Genomic DNA, 26871 nt, shown 5'->3' on the forward strand with positions numbered 1-26871 from the left:
ATTATCAGTGCCAGGGTAATATAGTAGTTTTCACTAATTAATGTTTACAGAATAAAGCATCATCTCCAAAGGTTACTCCTTGTATCAAAGAGTGATCAGTACCTGGGGAATGGGCCCAATGCAATCAAACACCTTGGGGAATATTTAAAAGACAGTCGGACACTGTAATGTGTGCTCACAGGTTTGTAGAGCTGTTGCGAGCCTGGCAGGTCGGAAGGCCTCCTCGTGGGACTGCTCCTGGGCCTGGCCAAGGTGGTCATTAACCGGTCCAGGCAGTGGGCGGTCAAGGGTATCGTTCAGCCCGACTGCCTGCCTCTCTTCCGTGGCTACGTTCACGCCATGGTGTCCCTGGAGATGGAGCACGCGGTGTCCTTCCACGACAGGTGGGCACCGGAGGGACTGGAGTTACAGCAGGGAACAGAATTTTAACTTGATTTGGCAAGGTTCCTGTTCATTTTTATTTGTTAATTTGTGGGTTTTGGTGCCCTCACAAAAGGGGGCACTTGGCTTAATGTTATAATTAAAATAGTAGTTGTAGAGCTGTTGCATTGTGAGTGGCTTAGCCAGTCACGTGATGTTCACAAGACTCAATAAAACCCCAGCCAGTTGGGTCTAGGTCATCCACGATGAGGTATGCAGTTGTGAGCCTGGTGGATGAACTGATAATGTGTAGTCTGATTGTTAAACCTTTGTTAATAAACCAACTAGTTCTTGATAGCAATGTGTTGCTATGAATTCTTAAGCAAAGAACCCATGAAGCAAATACATTACAGATACAATGGGTTTTTCTGGATGGAGAAGCTAAGATGGGCCGAATGGCATTCCTCATCCAAATTTATCCCCTGACCTTGTATAATTTGCTGAGGAAGAGACAAATACAAAGTGAAGGAGCCACTTCACAATTAGAGAGTTTGCTGACATCTGCCATCAAGTGCAGTGAAGTCTGACTTAATATTTGTGATAAATTAGGGAGTTGGGGGATTCTGGAATGATTCCCAAGTAGGAAGAAAGTAAAACATGATCGGGTGGATCTTTTCTGAGGAACTAAATGGCAGGGCAAACTGGGTGAACTGATTGGCTTTTCCCAGCTTCCTCTTTGTATCGTGTGCATGCACAGAGCCTCACACGAACCACATAGGAACCTTATTTCAGGCTATCATTGTTATGTACCTATCGCACATGTGCAGTGGCGATTTCGAATACAGACCCGAAAGCCGATGAGACAGAGTGAAAGTTAGAACCGGACAAGCAGAAACCGGGTGCTGAAAAATGATACAAGGGTTACCTGTTCATATTGTTTGTAAGCTTCTTCTTCATCCTTCATCCTTTGCAGTTCATCCTGGTCAGGTTTATACAGGTCTGGCAACTGGTAGTTATCTGGTCTGGCCGTGCTACACATCTCACATCCTGGTCGAGTTGGTTTATTGATGTACGTGCAATCTGGACACTCCCAACCAACCTAATGGGGAGACAAAGAAGACATGTTTGTTTCTTCTGGTAGTTTGTATTTTATGGCTTTATAGCGATCACAAAGACCTTAATAGGGACAGACTCTGTCCATTCCACTAATATACTAAATATTAAGACATTAGTTCCTGACAGTAGTGCTTCAGTCCAGAGTTTGAGAACATAGTATGCAGTACAGCGGGACCTGGGGGTACTTGTGCATGAAACACAAAAGGATAGTATGCAGGTACAGCAAGTGATCAGGAAGGCCAATGGAATCTTGGCCTTTATTGCAAAGGGGATGGAGTATAACAGCAGGGAAGTCTTGCTACAGCTATATAAGGTATTGGTGAGGCCACACCTGGAATACTGTGTGCAGTTTTGGTTTCCATATTTACAAAAGGATATACTTGCTTTGGAGGCAGTTCAGAGAAGGTTCACTAGGTTGATTCCGGAGATGAGGGGGTTGACTTATGAGGAAAGGTTGAGTAAGTTGGGCCTCTACTCATTGCAATTCAGAAGAATGAGAGGTGATCTTATCGAAACGTATAAGATTATGAGGGGGCTTGACAAGGTGGATGCTGAGAGGATGATGGGGGGAGACTAGAACTAGAGGGCGTGATCTTAGAATAAGGGGCCGCCCATTTAAATCAGAGATGAGAGATTTTCTCTCTCAGGTTGTAAATCTGTGGAATTCACTGCCTCAGAGAGCTGTGGAAGCTGGGACATTGAATAAATTTAAGACAGAAATAGACAGTTTTTTAAACGATAAGGGGATAAGGGGTTATGGGGAGCGGACGGGGAGGTGGTGCTGAGTCCATGATCAGATCAGCCATGATCTTATTGAATGGCGGAGCAGGCTCAAGGGGCCGTATGGCCTACTCCTGCTCCTAATCTTATGTTCTTATGTTATAATCTAGACTGACACTCCTAGTGCAGTGCTGAGGGAGCGCTGCACTGTCTGAGCTGCAGTCTTTCGAATGAGGCGTTAAATGGAGGCCCCGTCTGCTCTCCCAAGTGGACGTAAAAGATCCCACAGTCGAGCAGTGGAGTTCTTGTGACATCCTGACCAACACTTATTCGTCAACCAGCACATTGCTGTTGTGGGATCCTGCTGTGTGCAAATGAGCTGCTGCATTTCTTACATTACAACATTGACAGGGGCTACAGTAGCATAGTGGTTATGTTACTGGGCTAGTAATCCCGAGGCCTGGACTAATGATCCGGAGACGCGAGTTCAAATCCCACCGCAGCAGCTGGGGAATTTAAATTCAGTTAATTAAGTCTGGAATTTTAAAAAGCTAGTATCAGTAATGGTGACCATGGAACTACCAGATTGTCGGACAATCTGGTTCACGAATGTCCTTTAGGGAAGGAAATCTGCCGTCTTTACCAGGTCTGGCTGATATGTGACTCCAAACCCACAGCAATGTGGCTGGACTCTGAAATGGCCCAACTAAACACTCAGTTGTACCAAACCGCTACGATAAAGTCAGCACTGTGGGAGCACCTTCACCACACAGACTGCAGCGGTTCAAAAAGGCAGCTCACCACCACCTTCTCAAGGGCAATTGGGGAGGGGCAATAAATGCCGGCCTTGCCAGCGACACCCACATCCCGTGAATGAATTTTTTAAAAAGACCACATTTCAAAAGTACCTAATTGGTTGAGGTCATGAAAGGCGCTATATAAATGTATGTCTTTGTTTTAAGGTAATTTCTAGGGCGATTGTTTCGCTTCCAATTGACTATTTGATTCTATTATTGTACTCTGTTAATCAAGGAATCGAGGACATTATAACCCACGAGAGTGAAGCTGATTTAAGGCGATCATATGATCGGAAGATAAGATTGCTACCCTGTAAACCACTGCCTGCACGTCCTTTTTCAAATAGTCTCTGCTGTGGAGTTGCCGATTAGAACTGAACCTACCTTTGCCTCGTTTAATTGAATGCCACGGGCTTCCAATTTAGGAAGAATGTGTTCATTATTCAGTTTTGGACCGTCTGTATCTAGAAGAAAGAGTTAAATTTAATATTTCAAGATCACCCCTCCTATCATCAGCCAAGAAAGAAAAACCCTGTGCCAAGCCTATTTCAAAATTTGTTCTTCAACTAAAATTGAGACTCTCCTTCTGATAAACATAAATATTGGTGCAAAAAGTGAGTAAGCCAACAGCACAATTGTTGTAGATTTGCATACTCAGCCCCTCCTCTGCGGAGAATTCAACGGTCTCCTGAACCATTGGCCCAAAGGTCGTTGGACAAATAATTGCGAGCTCATGACATGCTCCACCATTAACGCAAAAACTGGCCAGCAAGTTCAGGGGAAGAAGATAATGCGGCGTGAGTTGTGAGTCTCCAGAACTTGCTGCTCGATTTACACCACAAATTAAATTCAAGCTGAAGGGTGCAGAAAAAGGTCTAACTAATGACGCACGCCGCGAACTGCCCCACTCCAGAAAGGCGCTACATAAATGCAAGGCTTTCCTTAAGATGATCCATAGTGGAATAGGCAACCAATACCCATTGCATAGATGGCGAAAGGCTACTTGAGTGAGGCACAGGAAGTTAGCTGGCACACATGTAAACTTGTACGAACCTCGATTGGACCACACTTGGAGTACTGTTCACAGTTCTGATCTCCATATGATAAAAAGGATTTAGAGGTGCCGAGGAAAGTGCAAAAAAGATTTAATAGGATGACACCAGAAATAAGAGGTTATAACGATCAGCAAGGACTGAACAAGCTGGAGGTTCTTTTCTCTAGAAAGGAGAAGGCTGAGGGGGTGACCTGATAGAGATCTTTAAAATTATGAAAGAGTTCGATAGGGTAGACGTAGAGAAGATGTTTCCATTTCTGGGGGAGTTAAAACTAGGGGCTATCAATATAAGACAGGTCACTTATAAATCCAATAAGGAATTCAGGAGAAGCTTATTTACTCAGAATGTGGTTAGAATGTGGAACTCGCTACCCGACAGAATAGTTGGGGCGAATAGCATAGATGACTTTAGCCTTTAAAGGGAAGCTAGATAAGTATATGAGGGAGAAAGGAATAGAAGTATATGATGATAGGGTGGTGAAGTAAAGTGGGAGAAGGCACGAGTGGAGCATAAACACCAGCATAGACGTGTTGGGCCGAATGGCCTGTTTCTGTGCTGTAACTCGATGTAATTCTATGTATTAGGTAGGAATTTTCAAACAAGTCTTTAAGAAGTGACCAACTCTACAGACAAATAGCATTAACCAGCAATTAGCTGATACAATTAGCTAGTGTAGGAGTGGACAATTAATGACTTTGAAGTGCCAACCATGGCTGCTATTTTGCACACAGCAAAATCCAATAAATCACAATGAGACAAGCTGTATTTTTTTCCGGAGTGATTATTTGCACTAGTTCTTTGAATGTCCTTCTGCGTATGGGCGCATTGGATTCCGCCCACTTTTTGCGCATGGGCCGTTGATTTTGCGCATGCGCATGCGACATACGAGGAAGCCAGAAGTGGGGTCAAACCGCGTGGAGTTCACTGCCACTGGTGCTGCTTCGAGCTTTTGGATTACCTTCAGGACTTTTGCCTAGAATATCATTGTGATTATCTACACAAACATTCGCGGCCTTCTGTGGGAGAGAAAACATTGGCGGTGGGAGAGACAGAGAGACTGTGGGGGTGGAGAGAGACTGTGGGGGGGGTGGAAGAGAGACTGGGGGGGGGAGAGAGAGAGAGAGAGAGAGAGACTGGGGGGGGGAGAAGAGAGAGACTGGGTGGGAAGAGAGAGACTGGGTGGGACGAGAGGCTGGGGGGGGGGGGGGGGTAAGAGAGAGAGAGACTATGGAAGGGAGGAGAAGAGAGAGACTGTAGGGGGGGGGAGAGAGAGAGACTGGAGGGGGGGAGAGAGAGACTGGAGGGGGGGAGAGAGAGACTGGAGGGGGGAGAGACTGGGGTGGAGGGGGAGAGTGTGTGGGGGGGGAAGAGAGAGACTGGGGGGGGAGAGTGTGTGGGGGGGAAGAGAGACTGGGGGGGGAGAGACTGGGTGGGAAGAGAGGCTGGGGGTGGGGGAGGGGAAGAGAGGCTGGCGGGGGGAAGAGAGAGAGAGAGAGACTGTGGGGGGGGAAGGAGAGAGAGTGGTGGAGAAAGAGAGATGGGGGAGAGAGAGACTGGGGCAGACGGGGGGGCGAGAGCGAGAGACGGTGGTGGGGGGGAGAGAGAGACTGTGGGGGGGGGGGAAAGAGTGAGAGAGAGACAGAGATTGTGGGGGGTGGGGAGAGAGAGAGAGACTGAGGAGAGAGATAGAGTAGGAGAGAGAGAGAGAGAGAGACTGTGGGGGAGGGGTGTGAGAGAGAGACAATGGGAGGAGAGAGAGTGAGAGATTGGGGAGAGAGAGAGTTGGAGAGAGAAAGACTGTGGGGGGGGAGGTGAGAGAGAGATTGGGGAGAGAGAGAGACTAGGTGGGGGGGAGAGAGAGAGAGAGACTGGGGGGGAGAGACTGGGAGGGGGAAGAGAGAGACTGGGGGGGAGAGAGAGAGAGGCTGGGGAGAGAGACTGGGGGGGTGCGGAGAGAGAGAAACTAGGGGGGGTGGAGAGACTGGGAGGGGGAAGAGAGAGACTGGGGGGGGGAAGAGAGAGAGACTGGGGGGAGAGAGAGAGACTGGTGGGGGGGGGGGAGAGACTGGGAGGGAAGAGAGAGACTGGGGGAGGGAAGAGAGAGACTGGCGGTGGAGAAAGAGAGAGACTGGGGCGGGGGAAAAGAGAAAGACGGGTGGGGAGAGAGACTGCGGGGGAGGGGAGAGAGACTGCGGGGGGGGGGAGAGAGAGAGACTGCGGGGGGGGGGAGAGAGACTGGGAGGACGGAGACTAGGGGGGGAAAAGACTGGGAGGGGGAGAGAGACTGGGGGGAGAGACTGTGGTGGGGGGGGTGAAGAGGGAGACTGGGAGGAGACACTGGGGGGGGGGGAAGAGAGAGACTGAGGCAGGGAGAGAGAGAGAGGGGCAGGGAGAGAGAGAGAGAGACTGGGGGAGAGAGAAAGAGACTGGGGGAGAGAGACTGGGGGAGGGAGGGAGAGAGAGAGAGAGACTGGGTAGAGAGCGAGAGAGACTAGGGAGGAGAGAGTGAGAGAGTTGGGCAGAGAGAGCGAGAGAGAAACTGTTGGGGGGGCGGGGGTGGAAAGAGAAACGGAAAGAGGGGACGCGGGAGAGGGGATCGGAGGGGAGAAAGGGAACTCAGGGAAGACGGATCTCCCAACCCACTTTACACCCACACCCGATTTCTTGGAAAGCTCGCTGTGTGTGTTACAAGGGACATCGTTGGAGCAGATGAAATCCGAAAGTCATGACACTTTCACTATTCATCATACCCAATAAACCTGTTAACGATCCGTGACCCACACACAATGCCCCATCTATGGTGCAGTGGTGGCTGGGGGAAGGTGGGGGAGGTGTAACATCAGAAACTTGGGCTGGGATGTGGCAGGAACTTGGGCTGGTGGGTGGTGAGGGGCATGAACTTGGGCTGGGAGGGCGGCAGTCAGAATGGCTCGAATTACACTTTCCAAAGTCACTGAGCGATTCTAATTACACATTCCAGATAAAGTGCTGGGTGAGTGGGTGTGTCTTATCTTCCAAGGGGACCAATTAGGTCATGTGATCAAGGGGACCCAATGAGAGCATTTTTCAGTTGCAAATAACTACATCCATTTTGTGGGGTGATGTTGATTGAGGGAGGAAATTGCCCAGGACAACTTCCTTGGGGATTATGGGGAGCGGGCGGGGAAATGGAGTTGGGGCCAAGATCAGATCAGCCATGATCTTATTAAATGGCGGAGCAGGCTCGAGGGGCCGTATGGCCTACTCCTGCTCCTGTTTCTTATGTTCCTTGCTTCTCTTTGAATAGTGCCATGGTTGTTTAGCATCCAGGACTGAACAGATAGAAAGAGCCTGTGTTTAATGTCTCATCTGAAAATCTGCACATTATCTCGAATCAGAAATTCAGAGTTGAGTTTACTGAAATTTGGTTGAACAATAAATTGGTTACATTAATATTTATCTGTACTTGAATTTACCAGATCTAATTTATTATGAAAATATGTGCATCATGGAATAAAGTCTATCATTTAGTCGATGAGCAATTAGTTTAATAATCATTAGCTGTGAATGTAGAGTGTAAACCAAATGTTTAAAAATAGTTTTCAACCAGCACTGTGCCTAATCCATCATTCACACATGTATGCACATATTACATTTTGACTGTTGGTGATATCAGTGGATGAACATATGTTTGTGTAGCTTTCTTTTTCTGATATCTTAGAGGAGGCATTAACATATTTAAAATAAGTGGACAAGAAAGTTGTACAGATAAGTCATGCCTTTTGTTATTAATATTGGCAACAGCCATTTTTGAGCTTGTGTTTTGTAAATGGTATTTGTAAATGTAATTAAAACCTTCCTGTAGTGCAAGGGTGGAACAGCATTTCTTCTGAATCTATGTTAGAAATCTATCTTTAATTAGTCTAATAAAATATCTGACATGATCAAGATTAAATAGAAATTTCAATTGGATTTATCAAGGATGGACCTGTTTCGGGAGTCACGTTTCACAGCTCCATCAATTTTTCCTGTGAAAACCGGAATCATAGAAGCAGGAAGAGGCCATTCTGCCCTATTCAAGCCTGCTCCGCCATTCAATTAGATCACAGCTGATGTGTAAATTAACTCCATCTACCCGCCTTGGTTCCGTAACCCTTAATACCCTCGCCTAACAAAAATCTATCAATAGCAGTTTTAAAATTTTTGATTCCCCCCCCCCCCACCCTCAACAGCTTTTTGTGGGGAGGGTGGGGTAAGAGAGTCCCAGATTTGTGTTGAAGAAGTGCTTCCTGAAACCGGGACTCACCACTGGCTGTCTCTATCACTGGAGAGAGAAGCAGCTTCTGCTCCAGATCCTGTTCGTATTGTCTCCGTGTCATGTTGACCTGCTTGGCTGTCAGCAGATACACAAAGGCCGTGTCCCCATCCTTTTTAATGCCATGGAAGGAAAGCGTTTCACCGTCCTTTGCCAGGCGCTGTGCAATGATCCACTGTTGCAGTTTGGGGTGAAAACTGTAATCTTCATACATCTTTATGGGTGACAGAAAGAGGAAACATATTCAACGTGATTTTCAAATTGGCTAGAAGGAAAGAACTTGCATTTATATAGCTCCTTTCACCACCTCAGGATGTTCCAAAGCGCCTTACAGCCAATGACGTACTTTTGAAGTGTAGTCACTGTTGTAATGTAGGAAATGTGGCAGCTAGTTTGCACACAGCAAGCTCCCACACACAGCAATGAGACAATGACCAGATAATGTTTTAGTGATGTTGATTGAGGAATAAATATTGGCCGGGCACCGGGGGAGAATTCACCCGCTCTTTGAAAAGTACCATGGATCTTTTACGTCCACCCGAGAAGACAGACAAAAAAAATATTAATTTAATTTGTGTTGAAGATTAAACTTTGGTTTAACATGTCATCTCGGTATGGCATTGAAGTGTCGGTTTAAAGATTATGCACTCAAGTCTCTGGAGTGGGACTTGAATCCTCAACCTTCTGAGAGTGCTGCCCACTGAGCCACAGCTGATGCCTTATTGATAAGGCAAGTGGCTTGGAATTTCCACGGGCTGGGGTTTCTTTTTGGAAAATTGACCAGGCCTCCAGAGAAATGGTATAAATAACCATAAACAGATCATTGAGAGAACCCTGTGGAAATTAGATTTCACAGCACATTACTGCTCTCAGATATAGAGAATACTAGGCAGTTTCTCCCAGAGAGCAAACATATTGTGGGAAATCTAAATGTCCTGGTTTTGGACCAGCCAATAGCACATTTAATTCAAATAATGGCGTAACCTGCAAGAGCAAGATTCGTTTGATTTATTGATACCATCTATTGCATGAAATGCCCTCCTATCCATCTGTAATATGATAGGTACAGGAATTCATGGGGACAGTTTTATTTATTTTCCAGTATACTTTCTTCCCTCACTAACAGTGGGATCCATGGTAGAAGGCAAGGAGCTGTGGGCTCTAATGATCAAACAACATGATTTCAACATGAAGAACCAATGCCTCATCACTGACCCAACTACAGAGGTCCCTAGCTTCAACCGCTCTCGGAGACATTGGACAGCACTCGACCGGACCCGCCCGGGGCGTAGACAATGCGGCCACCCGCTCCACCAGTGGAAGGTGAGGGACGACCCTAAGTGCGACTGTGACCGTGAGTCCCAGACCACGGAACACATCACATCGACCTGCCCACTGAGATCCGTCGTGGGAGACACCTCAAATCCCCACTCGGCATCTCAGGAGGCCGTCGCGTGGAGAGCCAAACTAGACAACCCATTATAGGCTTTTCCGTCACACCAAACTGCATGAATTCAACCAACAGATATTGGACCTGCAGAATCCCATCACCTGGAATTCAATGGGGATGAAGCAGGTTTCCATGGATTGTACAGTACAGAAACAGGCCATTCGGCCCAACTAGTCTGTGCTGGGGTTTATACTCCACATGAGTCTCCTTCCAGTCCATCTGCCTCATCTCAGCCTTTCAGCATATCTTTCTATTCCCCTTTCTCTCATGCACCCACCTAGTTTCCTTTTGAAAGCATCTAAGCTATTTACCTCAACCACTCCCTGTGGTAGCGAGTTTAACCATTCTCTGAGTAAAGACATTTCCCCTTATTTCCCTATTGGATTTATTAGTAATTATCCCGTATTTATGGCCCCCTAGTTTTGGATTGTTCTACAAGTGGAAACATTCTCTCCAAATCTACCGGGTCCAACCCATTCATAATGTTAAAGACCTCCATCAGGTCAACTCTAAGTCTTCTCTTTTCTAAAGAAAAAAGCCCCAACCTGTTTAATCTTTCCCAATAGCTGTAATTGCTTGCTTTCCCCTGAAAATGTCTTTGTTAACTGGTTTCCACTGGGCAGGCCACATTGTTCACATGCCAGACACGAGACTCCCAAAGCAAGCGCTCTACTCGGAACTCTTTCACGGCAAACGAGCCAAAGGTGGGCAGAGGAAACGTTACAGGGACACCCTGAAAGCCTCCCTGAAAAGGTGCAACATCCCCATTGACCCCTGGCAGTCCCTGGCCAAAGTGGAGGAAGTGCATCGGAGAGGGTGCCAAGCACCTCGAGTCTCAACAGCGAGAGCACACAGAAATCAAGCGCAGGCAGCGGAAAGAGCGTGCAGCAAACCAGTCCCACCCTCCCTTTCCCTCAACGACTATCTGTCCCATTTGTGACAGGGACTATGGTTCTCGTATTGGACTGTTCAGCCACCTAAGGACTCGTTTTTAAGAGTGGAAGCAAGTCTTCCTCGGTTCCGAGGGACTGCCTATGATGATGATGCTTTGCAATCAAAATATATTTGCATAGGAATATTGCTTTTGAAGTGACATTTTGCATACCAGACAGTGGTGTATATCCTCCCCAATATGTGGAAACAAGATAGTGGAGAGACACACACAAGCTAAATGAGAGATTATTTATTATAATATAATGATTATTATCACCCAGAGAGTGGTGAGAATGTGGAACTCGTTACCACAGGGAGCAGTTGAGGTGAATAGTATCGATGCATTTAAGGAGAGGCTAGAGAAGCATATGAGAGAGAAGGGAATAGAGGGATATGCTGAGAGAGTTAGATGAGGAAAGACGAGAGGAGGCTCAAGTGGAGCATAAACGCCGGCACGGCTTGTTTCTGTGCCGTATATCCTATGTAATCGATTTCAAAATTCACATCCTTGTTTACAAATCACTCCATGGCCTCGCCCCTCCCTATTTCTGTAATCTCCTTCAGCCTCACAACCCCACAAGATATCTGTGCTCCTCAAATTCTGCCCTCTTGAACATCTCTCATTATAACTGCTCAACCATCGGTGGGCCGTGCCTTCAGCTGCCTGGGCCCTAAGATCTGGAACTCCCTCCCTAAACCTCTCTGCCTCTCTACCTCTCTTTCCTCCTTTAAGAGGCTCCTTAAAACCTACGTCCTTAACCAAACTTTTGGTCATAGAAACATAGAAAAATAGGTGCAGGAGTAGGCCATTCGGCCATTCTAGCCTGCACCGCCATTCAATGAGTTCATGGCTGAACATGCAACTTCAGTACCCCATTCCTGCTTTCTCGCCATACCCCTTGATCCCCCTAGTAGTAAGGACTTCATCTAACTCCCTTTTGAATATATTTAGTGAATTGGCCTCAACTACTTTCTGTGGTAGAGAATTCCACAGGTTCACCACTCTCTGGATGAAGAAGTTTCTCCTCATCTCGGTCCTAAATGGCTTACCCCTTATCCCAAAGGTCATCTGCCTTTATTTCTTCTTTTGTGGCTCAGTGTCAAATTTATCTGTTTTGTCTTGTAATACTACTGCGAAGCGCTTGGGGACTTTTACTATGTTAAAGGCGCTATATAAATAATAGTTGTTGTTGTGATCAGCTCCCAATAAGAGTAACCAAATTTAAAGCGATAAGCCATAACTTGAGCAGCAATCAAAAATATATAAATGTTATGATTTTTATTGTGATAGAACTCCGATCAATATATTAAAAACATTGTTTTAAAATCAAAAGGAAAAATTGAATTCAAACAATTGACCATCAAATATCACTAATAATATCTTGTGATCAAACTTATACAGTTAAATATAATGCACAAATCAAATCTCTCGAGATAGAATGTGATGCAAAGTGAATGCATGCTGTGTAAAATGGAACAATCTGGGCAGAGGAATTTGTTACAGTACCAAAACACCTTTAGACAGCCACTGAAACTCAGTCAGTTTCTATTCAATTACAATAGTGGTACATAAAATATAACATATTTGCCGAAACTGCCATTTCTGTTCAGAAGGAGTAACAACAACTTGCATTTATATAGCACCTTTAATTTAGTAAAACCTCCCAAGGCACTTCAGGGGAGTGCTATCAGATAACATTTGACACCGAGCCACATAAGGAGATATTAGGACAGGTGACCAAAAGCTGGGTCAAAGATGTAGGTTTTAAGGAGCGTCTTAAAGGAGGAGAGAGAGGCAGAGAGGTTTAAGGAGGGAATTCCAGAACTTAGGGCGGCAATGTGGTTTGTAAAGTTTTTGCATCGTGAGTGGCTTAGCCAGTCACGTGATGTTCACAAGACTCAATAAAACCCCAGTCAATTGCGTCTAGGTCATCCACGATGAGGTATGCAGTTGTGAGCCTGGTGGATGAACTGGTAATGTGTAGTGTGATTGTTAAACCTTTGTTAATAAACCAACTAGTTCTTAATAGCAATGTGTTGCTATGAATTCTTAATACATTACAAGGGCCTAGGCAGCTGAAGGCATGGCCGCCGATGGTGGAGCGATTATTAGAGGGGAATGCTCAAGAGGTTGGAAGTGAAGGAGCGCAGAGATCTTGGAGGGTTATAGGGCTGAAGGATGTTACAGTGATTGGGAGGAGTAAGGCCATAGAGGTACAGGAAATAGAACAGACACGGTCAGGGGCCATATTAACCACGGCGGAGGGGAATCCTCAATTGAGGAAAAAGGAAGACATGTCAGAGGCACTAGTGTGAAAGGTGGCGTCGTCAGAGCAGATGTGACGGAGACGGAGAAACTGGGAGAATGGAATGGAGCCCTTACAGGATGTGGGGTGGGAGGAAGTGTAGTCCAGGTAGCTGTGGGAGTCAGTGGGCTTGTAATGTAGAACTAGTTGGTTTATTAGCAACGGTTTAACAATCACACTACACATTACCAGTTCATCCACTAGGTTCACAACCGCCTGCCTCATCGTGGATCCCCCGAATCCAACTGGCTGGGGTTTTATTGAGTCTTGTGAACATCACATGACTGGCTAAGCCACTCCCAACTCAACAGCTCTACAACTATTTTAGTTGTGAACATTAAACAAGTGCCCCCTGATTAAAGGTGGTGGGGGGGGGGGTTACATTCCAAAAGTATTTCAAGTGCCCCCTTGTTTTTTTTTTGAGGGTACCAAAATCACAAATTATACAAGTGCCCCCTGGCTAAAAGGGAGGGTGGGCACTAAAACCGACAAACATAGACAAATTAAGCTTTAAACATTAAGGATCAAATTAAAATTTGGTTGCCGGGGTGATGATGCACTCCAGTCCCTCCGGCGCCCACCTCTCACGGAAGGCCGCGAGTGTACCGGTGGACACCGCGTGCTCCATCTCCAGGGACACCCCGGCTCGGATGTAACCGCGGAAGAGAGGCAGGCAGTCGGGCTGAACGACCCCCTCGACCGCCCGCTGCCTGGACCGGCTGATGGCCCCCTTGGCTGTGCCCAGGAGCAGTCCTACGAGGAGGCCTTCCGACCTGCCCGCTCCCCTCCGCACAGGGTGCCCAAAGATCAGGAGCCTGTGAGCATACATTACAGGAGGGAATTTCAGAGTTTAGGGCCGAGGCAGCTGAAGGCGATAGCTGAGCACTGTGAGATATAACTGTGATGCATTTACATCGGTCCGCCCAGCATAAAAACAGAATCATGTCTTTAGCCCATAGTGGTACAGAGCTTTTAACCAAGAACAGATTGGAATGCAATGAATCCCAAACTTATTTAGGTTTTTGACCACTATCCTTGAGCTGGTGGGAGATTGGCAGGACCTCCACTGGTTTCCGGTTTTCACGGGATAAATAGATGGAACTGTGAAACGTGATACCAAAACACGTGTAAAAAATCGACATGTACGTGGATTAGAAAGGGAGCTAGTTGCCAAATAATTTCTGGTTTCTGTTTTTATTTCTGAAGAACAGAAAGTGTATTTTGCATCCAAAACGGTTCTTCCTTCTCCTATTTCTTATCTACATGTTGCCCCTTTGGCGACATCATCTGGAAACACAGCGTCAGTTTCCACATGTACACTGACGACACCCAGCTCTACCTCACTACCACTTCTCTCAAACCCTCCACGGTCTCTGAATTGTCAGACAACTTGGAGTCCAGTTGTGGATGAGCAGAAATTTTCTCCAATTGAATATTTGGAAGGCCGAAGCCACTGTTTTCGGTCCCCGCCACAAACTCCGTTCCCTAGCCACTGACTCCATCCCTCTCCCCAATTCCTGTCTGAGGCTGAACCAGACTGTTCGCAACCCTGGTGTCATTTTTGACCACATATCCACAGCATAACTAAGACCATCTATTTCCACCTCTGTAACATCGCCCGTCTCCGCCCGTGTCTCAGTTCATTGGCTGCTGAAGCCCTCATCCCTGCCTTTGTTACCTCTAGACTTGACTATTCCAATGCACTCTTGGCTGGCCTCCCACATTCTACCCGACGCAAACTAGTGGTGATCCCAAATTCGGCTGTCCCGTGTCCTAACTCGCACCAAGTCCTGCTCACCCATCACCCTTGTGCTCGCTGACCTACATTGGCTTCCAGTTAAAGCAACGCCTGGATTTCAAAATTCTCATCCTTATTTTCAAATCCCTCCATGGCCTCACCCCTCCCTATCTCTAATCTCCTTCAGTCCCACATCATCATCATAGGCAGTCCCTCGGGGTCGAGGATGACTTGCTTCCATACTAAAAATGAGTACTCAGGTGACTGATGAACACATTTTAAACAGTGGAAGGTGCCTGTGCGTGAATTCTTTTAACGTGGAGTGGCCGTTGCACACCAGCCACCACACGGGCTTGACGGAGCAAGGTATTGGTCCAGTGGCAAGGGGATCCAAGACGACTGGAGACCAGGCTCCGCCACAGGTGCCAATACTTACACACAAACTCAAATATACTCCGACTGTCCTCCTTCCCACAGGACCTCTCTCTATGTGGAATTCATAGTCCGCACTGTGAGCCTCACAACCTCACAGCCCCACAACCCCCCCCCGAGATGTCTGCGCTCCTCTAATTCTGCCCTCCTAAGCATCCCTGATTATAATTGTTCAACCATTGGTGGCCGTGCCCTCTATTGCCTGGGCCCCAAGCTCTGGAACTCCCTGCCTAAAACTCTCCGCCTCGCGTTCCTCCTTCAAGGCGCTCCTTAAAACCTACCCCGTCACCTGTGTTAACTTCTACTTATGCAGCTCATGTCAAATTTTTAGCGCATAATACTCCTGTGAAGCTCCTTGGGACGTTTCACTACATTAAAGGCACTAAATAAATACAAGTTGTTGTTGTGTTAATGTAACCCAAAAAAACGACCCATTGTATTTTTGTTATTGTCTTAAATCTATTTCTTTCTCTGGTCTTTCCGCACAGGATTTTCGTAACAACAACAACATATTAAAATGTCACCACAGTAATGTACAGGAAGGGTGGGGTCAGAGCTCCCAACCAGTTCAGCCACAACCTTGACACACCATCAGCTACATTGCAGGAAGCGGGGTGGTTTGGTTCGATGTCTCAATAGGTGGCGTTTACACAATTCCACCTCTGGTCTAAAATCTGTGGCAGGCATCATTCAGACACTTCAAGCCACAAGTTAGCGTGCACTCCAGTAAAACCAGGCCGATCGTGAATGCTAAACGCCTGTGCCCTTTTTTTCTTTTTAAAATGGAGTACTCCTCAAATAAGGAACATCCAATAAGCTCTGCTGACAACCAGAAAAGGTTTGTCCTCGAGAATTAGACTAAACTGGAGTCGGAGGAAGAGGAACGTGACCTCATGGAGAAAAAAGGTCACAGAATTCAGCCCAAAGTAATGCTGATTGCTTGAGTAATTTTTCCCCTTCCTCTCCCACCCCTTCCGAAGACACCGACTCACACTGGAGTACGTTCCCCAGGCATCGTACACACTCTGGCACCTCACCCAAATGGGCACCCGTGATCCTAGCCAACGAGTGCCAACAGGCCATTTGACCAGTCCTCCTCAACCTGTGTAGGCATGGCAGCAATCAGAAAGGAAAAACAAAAACATGCATTTATATAGCGCCTTTTACGACCACCGGACGTCTCAAAGAGCCTTGCAGCCAATGAAGTACTTTTGGAGTGCAGTCACTGTTGTAATGTGGGAAACGTGGCAGCCAATTTGCGCACAGCAAGCTCCCTCAAACAGCAATGTGATAATGGCCAGATCATCTGTTTTAGTGATATTGATTGAGGGATAAATATTGGCCAGGACACTAGGGATAACTCCCCTGCTCTTCTTCGCAATGGTGCCATGGGATCTTTAACATCCACCTGAGAGGGCAGACGGGGCCTGGGTTTAACGGCTCATCTGAAAGGCGGCACCTCCGACAGTGCAGCGCTCCCTCGGGACTGCACTGGGAGTGTCAGCCTAGATTTATGTGCTCACGTCTCTGAAGTGGGACTTAAACCCATAAACTTCTGACTCAGAGACGAGAGAGTGCAACCCATTGAGTTTAACATCTCATCCGAAAGACGGCAGCTCTGACAGTGCAGCGAAACCTCACATCTCTGGATTGGGACATGGGCCAGCAACCTTCTGACTCAGAGGCGAGGGTGCTACCCACTGAGACACAGCTGACAGCACAGCATGTTTTTTAAGCAGTATGAAGAAGATCACTAACCATTTCTGACCTGGTCAGGAGAGCATAATTTAACCTGTGATATGAAACAGACGCTCAGGCGTGTAAATTATGTTTCCTCAGCATTTGCAGAGTTTACTCTCCCCCCCCGCCCCTACCATAACTCGCCACAATTTGTTGGTTATTCTGTCTGTAATCTTCCTGATTGTGTGCTGTACTTCATTGTAACTAGAGTCTCACTTTACCTTTGTCTTCAGCGTTGCAATGGTCATGTACGGGAACACGGTCATGGTGATGGAAATACCGCGTGACTTTGAATCTTCAACCCCAACTTTTAATCTACAAGGTAAGCAGTAGGAATTTGTTATCTCGAAAAAATAAGACTGCTTTTTTGTCATCGCACTTGTGCTAGATTTAAAATACCGACAGCGAAGGCAGCAATACAGGAGGGGACCAGGCTCATGGATTGTGAAGTGTCGGACAAACCACCAGGAAGATTTACTTGTACTTCTTTCAATTTAGTATACTGTATTCGCTGCTCACGATGTGGTCTCCTCTACAATGGGGCGACCAAGTGTAGATTGGGTGACCGCTTTGCAGAACAGCTCCGTTCCGTCCGTAAGTGTGACCCTGTGCTTCCGGTCGCCTGTCACTTTAATTCCCCGCTCCACTCCCACTCTGACCTCTCCGTCCTCGGTCTCCTGCATTGTTCCAACGAAGCTCAACGCAAGCTTGAGGAACAGCACCTCATCTTTCGTTTAGGCACTTTACAGCCTCCTGCACTCAACATCGAGTTCAACAATTTAAAACCATAACCTCTGCCCATATTTTTCTCTCTTTCTTCTTTTTTTAAACACCCCCCTGATCTTATGCAATTTTTTTTCTGTTTCCCATGTCTGCCGGTAATTATCCCACCATTCATACCCTATCTAGACTAATCTTTTTCCAACTTCTGCCACTACCATCTCAAGTCGGCCCATCATCCCTTTTGTCTCTCTATTCTCTCCTGCCTTCCACCCTATCACAGACCTTCCCCTTTGTTCTTTCTTCCCCTCCCCCTTTCAGTGACCCTTCAGAAACATTCGCCAGTTCTGACAAAGGGTCATCGACCCAAAACGTTAACTCTGTTTCTCTCTCCACAGATGCTGCCTGACCCGCTGAGATTTACAGCATTTTCTGTTTTTATATTACATACAGGGAGTGATTAACAGCCGGTGTGGGTTGTCAGCAAGAATTAGACAGGGCTGCAATAGTCCAGGTCTGGCTCTCAAACTAAATCTAGTGCCGGTGCAGTTTACTATTTAGTTTGTTCTCCCATCAGGAATGTGTAAACAATCACAGCTGCAGGGGTATAAAAACATAACTTAAGAACATATAAATAGGAGCTGGAGTAGGCCATACGGCCCCTCGAGCCTGCACCGCCATTTAATTAGATCATGGCTGATCTGATCATGGACTCAGCTTCACCTCCCCGCCCGCTCCCCATAACCCCTTATCCCCTTATCGTTTAAGAAACTGTCTATTTCTGTCTTAAATTTATTCATTGTCCCAGCTTCCACAGCTCTCTGAGGCAGCGAATTCCACAGATTTACAACCCTCTGAGAGAAGAAATTTCTCCTCATCTCAGTTTTAAATGGGTGGCCCCTTATTCTAAGATCATGCCCTCTAGTTCTAGTCTCCCCCATCAGTGAATAGGTGCTTACTTTTGATCCAGATAGTTAATATTTGTTTCCAGAAGATAGTTGTCTAAATTTTGGTTGTAGCACCAATACTCCCAAGTTTCATCAGTTCTGCCAAGTGGGAAGAGGGCGGGTTAGAGACTGGTCCCAGTGTCTTAGACGCCTTGGCCAATAGTGTGTATTTAATGTGTGTTCAGCTGCCCACACACATCTGGGCTTCTCGAAGCAGTAGCAGCCGTATTGGGATAAAAATTGGCATTGAGGGGAATCAGCAGTGAGGATAGGATCGCGGGTGGCAAAACACAGGACGGGACTGGAAATGTGGGACTTGACCAGGGAGCAGAGAGGCTTGCAATGGTCACTGTTGGGCTATGAGGTGTTTAATGTGTACCACTAGCAGTGCTCTATATTCAAGGTTAAGCCATACGCGGGGACACAGTCCAGTCATCTCTACATTCCCATCTAATCTAAACTGCACTTGCCTTGAGAGCCTTTGATGCTAACACTTATGAGAAAGAACGTAAGAACTAGGAACAGAAGTAGGCCATACGGCCCCTCGAGCCTGCTCCGCCATTCAATATCATGGCTGATTATCGACCTCAACTCCACTTCCCTGCCCGCTCCCCATAACCTTTGCCTCCCTTAAGAACGAGTTGGTTTATTAGCAAAAGGTTTAACAATCACTCTACACATTACCAGTTCAGCCACCAGGCTCACAACCACCTGCCTCATCGTGGATCCCCCGAACCCAACTGGCTGGGTTCAGATCAGCCATGATCTTATTAAATGGCGGAGCAGGCTCAAGGGTCAAATGACCGACTCATGGAGTGCATAAGGGATGGTTTTCTAGACCAATATGTCGAGGAACCAACTCAGGGGGAGGCCATCTTAGACTGGGTGTTGTGTAATGAGAGAGGATTAATTAGCAATCTCGTTGTGCGAGGCCCCTTGGGGAAGAGTGACCATAATATGGTGGAATTCTGCATTGGGATGGGGAATGAAACAGTTAATTCAGAGACCATGGTCCAGAACTTAAAGAAGGCTAACTTTGAAGGTATGAGGCGTGAATTGGCTAGGATAGATTGGTGAATGATACTTAAGGGGTTGACTGTGGATGGGCAATGGCAGACATTTAGAGACCGCATGGATGAACTACAACAATTGTACATTCCTGTCTGGCATAAAAATAAAAAAGGGAAGGTGGCTCAACCGTGGCTATCAAGGGAAATCAGGGATAGTATTAAAGCCAAGGAAGTGGCATACAAATTGGCCAGAAATAGCAGCAAACCCGGGGACTGGGAGAAATTTAGAACTCAGCAGAGGAGGACAAAGGGTTTGATTAGGGCAGGGAAAATGGAGTACGAGAAGAAGCTTGCAGGGAACATTAAGAAGGATTGCAAACGTTTCTATAGATATGTAAAGAAAAAAAGGTTAGTAAAGACAAACGTAGGTCCCCTGCAGTCAGAATCAGGGGAAGTCATAACTGGGAACAAAGAAATGGCGGACCAATTGAAAAAGTACTTTGGTTCGGTATTCACTAAAGGAGGACACAAACAACCTTCCGGATATAAAAGGGGTCAGAGGGTCTAGTAAGGAGGAGGAACTGAGGGAAATCCTTATTAGTCGGGAAATTGTGTTGGGGAAATTGATGGGATTGAAGGCCGATAAATCCCCAGGGCCTGATGGACTGCATCCCAGAGTACTTAAGGAGGTGGCCTTGGAAATAGCGGATGCATTGACAGTCATTTTCCAACATTCCATGGACTCTGGATCAGTTCCTATGGAGTGGAGGGTAGCCAATGTAACCCCACTTTTTAAAAAAGGAGGGAGAGAGAAAACAGGGAATTATAGACTGGTCAGCCTGACATCGGTGGTGGGTAAAGTGATGGAATCAATTATTAAGGATGTCATAGCAGCGCATTTGGAAAGAGGTGACATGATAGGTCCAAGTCAGCATGGATTTGTGAAAGGGAAATCATGCTTGACAAATCTTCTGGAATTTTTTGAGGATGTTTCCAGTAGAGTGGACAAGGAAGAACCAGTTGATATGGTATATTTGGACTTTCAGAAGGCTTTCGACAAAGTCCCACACAAGAGATTAATGTGCAACGTTAAAGCACATGGGATTGGGGGTAGTGTGCTGACATGGATTGAGAACTGGTTGTCAGACAGAAAGCAAAGAGTAGAAGTAAATTGGCACTTTTCAGAATGGCAGGCAGTGACTAGTGGGGTACCGCAAGGTTCTGTGCTGGGGCCCCAGCTGTTTACACTGTACATTAATGATTTAGACGAGGGGATTAAATGTAGTATCTCCAAATTTGCGGATGACACTAAGTTGGGTGGCAGTGTGAGCTGCGAGGAGGATGCTATGAGGCTGCAGAGCAACTTGGATAGGTTAGGTGAGTGGGCAAATGCATGGCAGATGAAGTATAATGTGGATAAATGTGAGGTTGTCCACTTTGGTGGTAAAAACAGAGAGACAGACTATTATCTGAATGGTGACAGATTAGGAAAAGGGGAGGTGCAACGAGACCTGGGTGTCATGGTACATCAGTCATTGAAGGTTGGCATGCAGGTACAGCAGGCGGTTAAGAAAGCAAATGGCATGTTGGCCTTCATAGCGAGGGGATTTGAATACAGGGGCAGGGAGATGTTACTACAGTTGTACAGGGCCTTGGTGAAGCCACACCTGGAGTATTGTGTACAGTTTTGGTCTCCTAACCTGAGGAAGGACATTCTTGCTATTGAGGGAGTGCAGCGAAGATTCACCAGACTGATTCCCGGGATGGCGGGACTGACCTATCAAGAAAGACTGGATCAACTGGGCTTGTATTCACTGGAGTTCAGAAGAATAAGAGGGGACCTCATAGAAACATTTAAAATTCTGATGGGTTTAGACAGGTTAGATGCAGGAAGAATGTTCCCAATGTTGGGGAAGTCCAGAACCAGGGGTCACAGTCTAAGGATAAGGGGTAAGCCATTTAAGACCGAGATGAGGAGAAACTTCACCCAGAGAGTGGTGAACCTGTGGAATTCTCTACTCCAGAAAGTAGTTGAGGCCAATTCACTAAATATATTCAAAAAGGAGTTAGATGAAGTCCTTACTACTAGGGGTATCAAAGGGTATGGCGAGAAAGCAGGAATGGGGTATTGAAGTTGCATGTTCAGCCATGAACTCATTGAATGGCGGTGCAGGCTAGAAGGGCCGAATGGCCTACTCCTGCACCTATTTTCTATGACTCCTGCTGCTATTTCTTATGTTCTTATGTAATAGCAATGTGTTGCTATGAATTCTTAAGCAAAGAACCCATTAAACAAATACATTACACTCCCCACCCTCCATTAAGGCTCTCCTTCAACCCCACATCTTTGACCAAGCTTTAGGTTACCTGTTATGTATTTAATCCCTTGTAACCTGCATTGCACCTGACCACCAGAGGGCCCACCTGTTGGAGTCCCAAGGGATCCCAGCATCCCTTGGGAGCACAGTATATAAGCAGGCCACCCACGAGGTACCTGCACTCTGGAGTTTGATTAAAGGAGCTAAGGTCACACTTGCTCATTACACACAGTACTCAGTATGACCATTTATTATGAGTGTAAGATTACCCATCCCAATATCTCCTCCTTTGGCGTGCATCCATTTTTATCTGCCTCTGCCTCTATGAAGTGCTATGGGATGGGTTTCTATGTTGAAGGCACTATATAAATACAAGTTGTTGTTGTTTTCATTTCTTTTTAAAATAATAAACAAGCAACAAATAAAATTGACATCACAACATCACATAATAGTCACAGATGAGGAAGGTCATTCAGTCTATCCGAGTTCATCCATCCAGAAAGATGCTAAATCCCCCTCCATTACAACATGCTATTGTTTCTTAAAAGATTGCAGGATTTTCCCTGCTCTTCCTGGAAATCCATTCCATGTGTGAAGAAGAATTTACTGACATCGATCCTAAATTTACCTTTTACTAGTTTGACTTTATTTTCCCTTTGTCCTGCTCTTGCAATTTAACCTAAATATTCCAGATTTACTTTTTTCCATTCCCTTAACAATCTTGTACACCTCTGCAAGACCATCTCCTTTCCCAGCTTCTCCTCATAATTTGGAATCTTAACACTAAGGATGAGACCCGAGACTCTCTGAGCTGTCTCGAGTTGTGGAGTGACCAACACTGAAGGTGTGTTCGGATCGCAGCACTGCACAATTTTGCCATGACTTCCTCTGACTTGTGTCCCGCTGATTTCTGGTCATGTGGTTCAGCATTGTTTGTACATGTTCAGCATTGAGTCTACGAAGACTCGTCGGTGTCTTGCTTTCATCCTTCGCTAGATCGAGGCCCTGCTCTATGTCAGGAGGGCAAACAGACAACAGGGTTTTTAAAAAATTCATGCATCGCTGGCAAAGCCAGCATTTATTGCCCATCCCTAATTACACCTTGAGAAGGTGGTGGTGAGCTGCCTTCTCGACAACTAAGTGGCTTGCGGGCCCATTTCAGAGGGCAGTTAAGAGTTACATACCGGCCAGACCGGGTAAGGACGGCAGATTTCCTTCCTTAAAGGAGGGACATTAGTGAACCAGCTGAGTTTTTACAACAATCATGGTCATCATTACTAATACTAGCTTTTTATTCCAGACTTATGTAAATTAATTTAAATTTTCGATTTGAATTCACATCTCTGGATCATTAGTCCAGGCCTCTGGATTATTGATCCAGTAACAACCACTATGTTACCGTTCCCATGCTATCAGAGCAGGAACAGAAGGAAAGCTAGTCCCACATCAGCCTCGGGAGGAAAGGGGGGACAAGGGGGCTAAGATTAGAAAGAATAATGAATCACTCACAGCCCCACTTGCTCCTGTATCTAAATGCAGAATTAATTGGCAAAGGACTAAGAAGAGGTTACAAGAACATAAGAACATAAGAATTAGGAGCAGGAGTCAGCCATTCGGCCCCTTGAGCCTGCTCCGCCATTCAGTAAGATCATGGCTGATCTTCTACCTCAACTCCACTTTCCCGCACTACCCCTATATCCCTTGATTCCCTTAATATCCAAAAATCTATCGATCTCTGTCTTGAATATACTCAAAGACTGAGCCTCCATGGCCCTCTGGGGTAGAGAATTCCATGGGTTCACCACCCTCTGAGTGAAGAAGTTTCTCCTCATCTCAGTCCTAAATGGCCAACCCCTTATTCTGAAACTGTGTGACCCCCTGGTTCTAGACTCCCCAGCCAGGGGAAACATCCTCCCTGCATCTACCCTGTCAAGCCCTGTAAAGAGCTCAACTTCAACCTTTACTTGAGCAACAGGGCATAAAAATTCAATAATCATAACTTATTAAGCAGTCCCCTCACCAGAGATTTTCTTAAGGTGTTCAAAATCATGAGTGGTTTCGATAGAGTAAATGAGGAGGAACTGTTTCCAGTGGCAGAAGGGTCAGTAAGCAGAGGGCACAGATTTTTAAGGTGATTGGCAAAAGAACCAGAGGCAAAATGAGGAAAAATTTTTTACACAGCGAGTTGTTGTGATCTAGAACACGCTGCCTGAAAGGGCAATGGAAGCAGATTCAATCGTAACTTTCAAAAGAGAAATACTTGACGGGAAAAAATGTACAGGGCTACGGGGAAACAGCGGGGGAATGGGATGATTGAATAACTCTACCCAGGAGCCAGCACAGGCAGAGTGGGCCGAACGGCCTCCTTCTGCGCTATATCATTTTATGATTGTGCCCCATGTATCTTCGATTTATTCAAGAAAATAATTTTTAAATCTGGGTCTGCTGAAGTAGCTGCCCCTCTCTCCCTCCCTCCGAGAGCCCTGGTTAAACTAACTTACCTGATTTCACGTTTAGGGAAGGCAGCCTTCTTGAGTTGGACAGTGACGAGAGCGCATTGCTCCGCCAGGATCCCAGCACACTCAATCGCTGTTTCCTTGTCTCCCAGCTCAATCGCTCTGCTCAGCTTCTGAGCGACAGCTTCCGCTGCAAGGATAAGAAACGAGAGAGGTCACCCAAATAGTTCGCCGTGGGAGGGAAAGCAGTCGGAGGTTTTCATTGTCCTATCTTCACTGGGCCACCACTTCACAGCCATTTCCATTTATGGGGTAAGGCGAAAGAGATGGACTTGTTGGGCCAAACGGCCTGTTTCTGTGCCGTATATCCGATGTAACCCTGTGTAATCACTTGTCCTATCACCACCACCTTTTGCCTTACCCCAGCATCCCTTTTTGTCATTTAATCACACCTGCTCTCCACCCCTTCCCTTTTGTTCTTTCTTTCGCTATCTCCCCCTTTCCTTCCCCGCCTCTGTTCTTGCTTAGTTCATTCTCCAACATCTTCCAGCTCTGATGAGAGGTCACCGACTTGAAAACGTTACCTCTGTTTCTCGCTGTGTAGATGCTGCCTGGCCTGCTACGTGTTTCCAGTAATCTCTGGATTACGTTTCAGATTTCCAGCATCTGCAGCATTGAGCTTTTCTAGTTGCGGAGGCTTTCGTTGTTGAACCCCGAGATATTCTGAAGTAAATGTAATTCCTCTCGCCCCAGAGAATTTCCTGCTGCCCGAAACACTTTGGAGGAAACTTTTGCCTTCAGCCCCTGGGCAATAACCGGGCAGAGTGGACAACCCACCCATTATACCACCAGCACCATCTTCATCCCATTGATTTTCATGGAGTCAGCATCTGCCGGGTTCTCCAATGGGCTGGCGATCTGCTTTGCCAGATTACCGCCCAGGCAGTGAAGATGAAAATGGAGTCGTTATTGGGGTAAAATGGACTCACCACCTTCTGGTATTTCATCAACTGGCTATCCTTCATGACGGCAACTGTTGGAAGGTTACTTTAAGAAAGAAAAAGAAAGATAAACTTACATTTATATAGCACCTTTCACGACCACCGGACATCTCAAAGCGCTTTACAGCCAATGAAGGACTTTTGGAGTGTAGTCACTGTTGTAATGTGGGAAACATGGCAGGCAACTTGCGCACAGTAAGCTCCCACAAAAAGCAATGTGATAATGAGCAGATAATCTGTTTTTGTTATGTTGATTAGAAACATAGAAACATAGAAAATAGGTGCAAGAGTAGGCCATTCGGCCCTTTGAGCCTGCACCACCATTCAATATGATCATGGCTGATCATGCAACTTTAGTACCCCATTCCTGCTTTCCCTGCATGAGGGATAAATATTGGCCAGAACACCGGGGATAGCTCCCCCTGCTCTTCTTCATAATAGTATCAGGGGATCTTTTACGTCCACCTGAGAGAGCAGACGGGTCCTCGGTGTAACGGATGATCCAAAAGACGGCACCTCCGACAGTGCAGCACTCCCTCAGCACTGCACTGGAATGGCAGTCTAGATTTAACTGCTGTAGAAAATAGTACAGATAAGGTAAATCTAGATAATTACTTTTCAAGTAAGCCAGAAAAGTAGGAAGCAGAGGACATAAATGTAAATGGCTGAGAAGTAAACCGAAAGCACACTGAACAGGAGAAAATCTGATATCAAAGTTCTGAAATCGTGACGCTACTTTTATGGTATTCAGTTACAATTTCATTCATGTTCAAGAGGAGTGGGATAAATTGCAATATGTAGCAATGTCATCCAGTGGTTACTAAGTATGATATTTTGGGCAAACTGGATTGCGTTAGCTGTGGCTCAGTGGGTACCACCGTGGGTTGCCACTGAGTCAGAAGGTTGTGGGTTCAAGTCCCACTCCAGACACAAAAAATCCAGGCTGACATTCCCAGTGTAGTACTGAGGGAGCGCAGCACTGTCGGAGGTGCTGACTTTCGGATGAGACGTTAAACCGAGGCCCCAAATGCTCTCTCAGGTGGACATAAAAGATCCCACAGCACTATTTCGAAGAAGAGCAGGGGAGTTATCCCCGGTGTCCTGGCCAATATCTATATATCACTAAATCAGCTGACTTATAGAAACATAGAAACATAGAAAATAGGTGCAGGAGCAGGCCATTCAGCCCTTCTAGCCTGCACCGCCATTCAATGAGTTCATGGCTGAACATGAAACTTCAGTACCCCCTTCCTGCTTTCTCGCCATAACCCTTGATCCCCCGAGTAGTAAGGACTTCATCTAACTCCCTTTTGAATATATTTAGTGAATTGGCCTCAACTACTTTCTGTGGTAGAGAATTCCACAGGTTCACCACTCTCTGGGTGAAGAAGTTTCTCCTCATCTCGGTCCTAAATGGCTTACCCCTTATCCTCAGACTGTGACCCCTGGTTCTGGACTTCCCCAACATTGGGAACATT

General features: G+C 46.3%; 1 protein-coding gene across 2 annotated transcripts in view; it reads right to left on the bottom strand.

Annotated features, from left to right (window-relative positions):
• LOC139277107 (ranBP-type and C3HC4-type zinc finger-containing protein 1-like) overlaps positions 1 to 26871 on the bottom strand; it is a 58355-nt gene that overhangs the window by 23752 nt on the left and 7732 nt on the right. For both annotated transcript variants that reach the window (XM_070895125.1, XM_070895124.1), the window contains 5 exons: positions 24438 to 24582; positions 17163 to 17256; positions 8334 to 8556; positions 3378 to 3457; positions 1286 to 1459 (listed from right to left, as the gene is read on the bottom strand). In XM_070895125.1, coding sequence (XP_070751226.1) covers positions 1286 to 1459; positions 3378 to 3457; positions 8334 to 8556; positions 17163 to 17256; positions 24438 to 24582 — 716 coding nt within the window. The remainder of the gene's footprint in view (positions 1 to 1285; positions 1460 to 3377; positions 3458 to 8333; positions 8557 to 17162; positions 17257 to 24437; positions 24583 to 26871) is intronic.

Source organism: Pristiophorus japonicus, chromosome 12, assembly GCF_044704955.1.
Source record: "Pristiophorus japonicus isolate sPriJap1 chromosome 12, sPriJap1.hap1, whole genome shotgun sequence".
NCBI classification, from domain to species: domain Eukaryota; kingdom Metazoa; phylum Chordata; class Chondrichthyes; family Pristiophoridae; genus Pristiophorus; species Pristiophorus japonicus.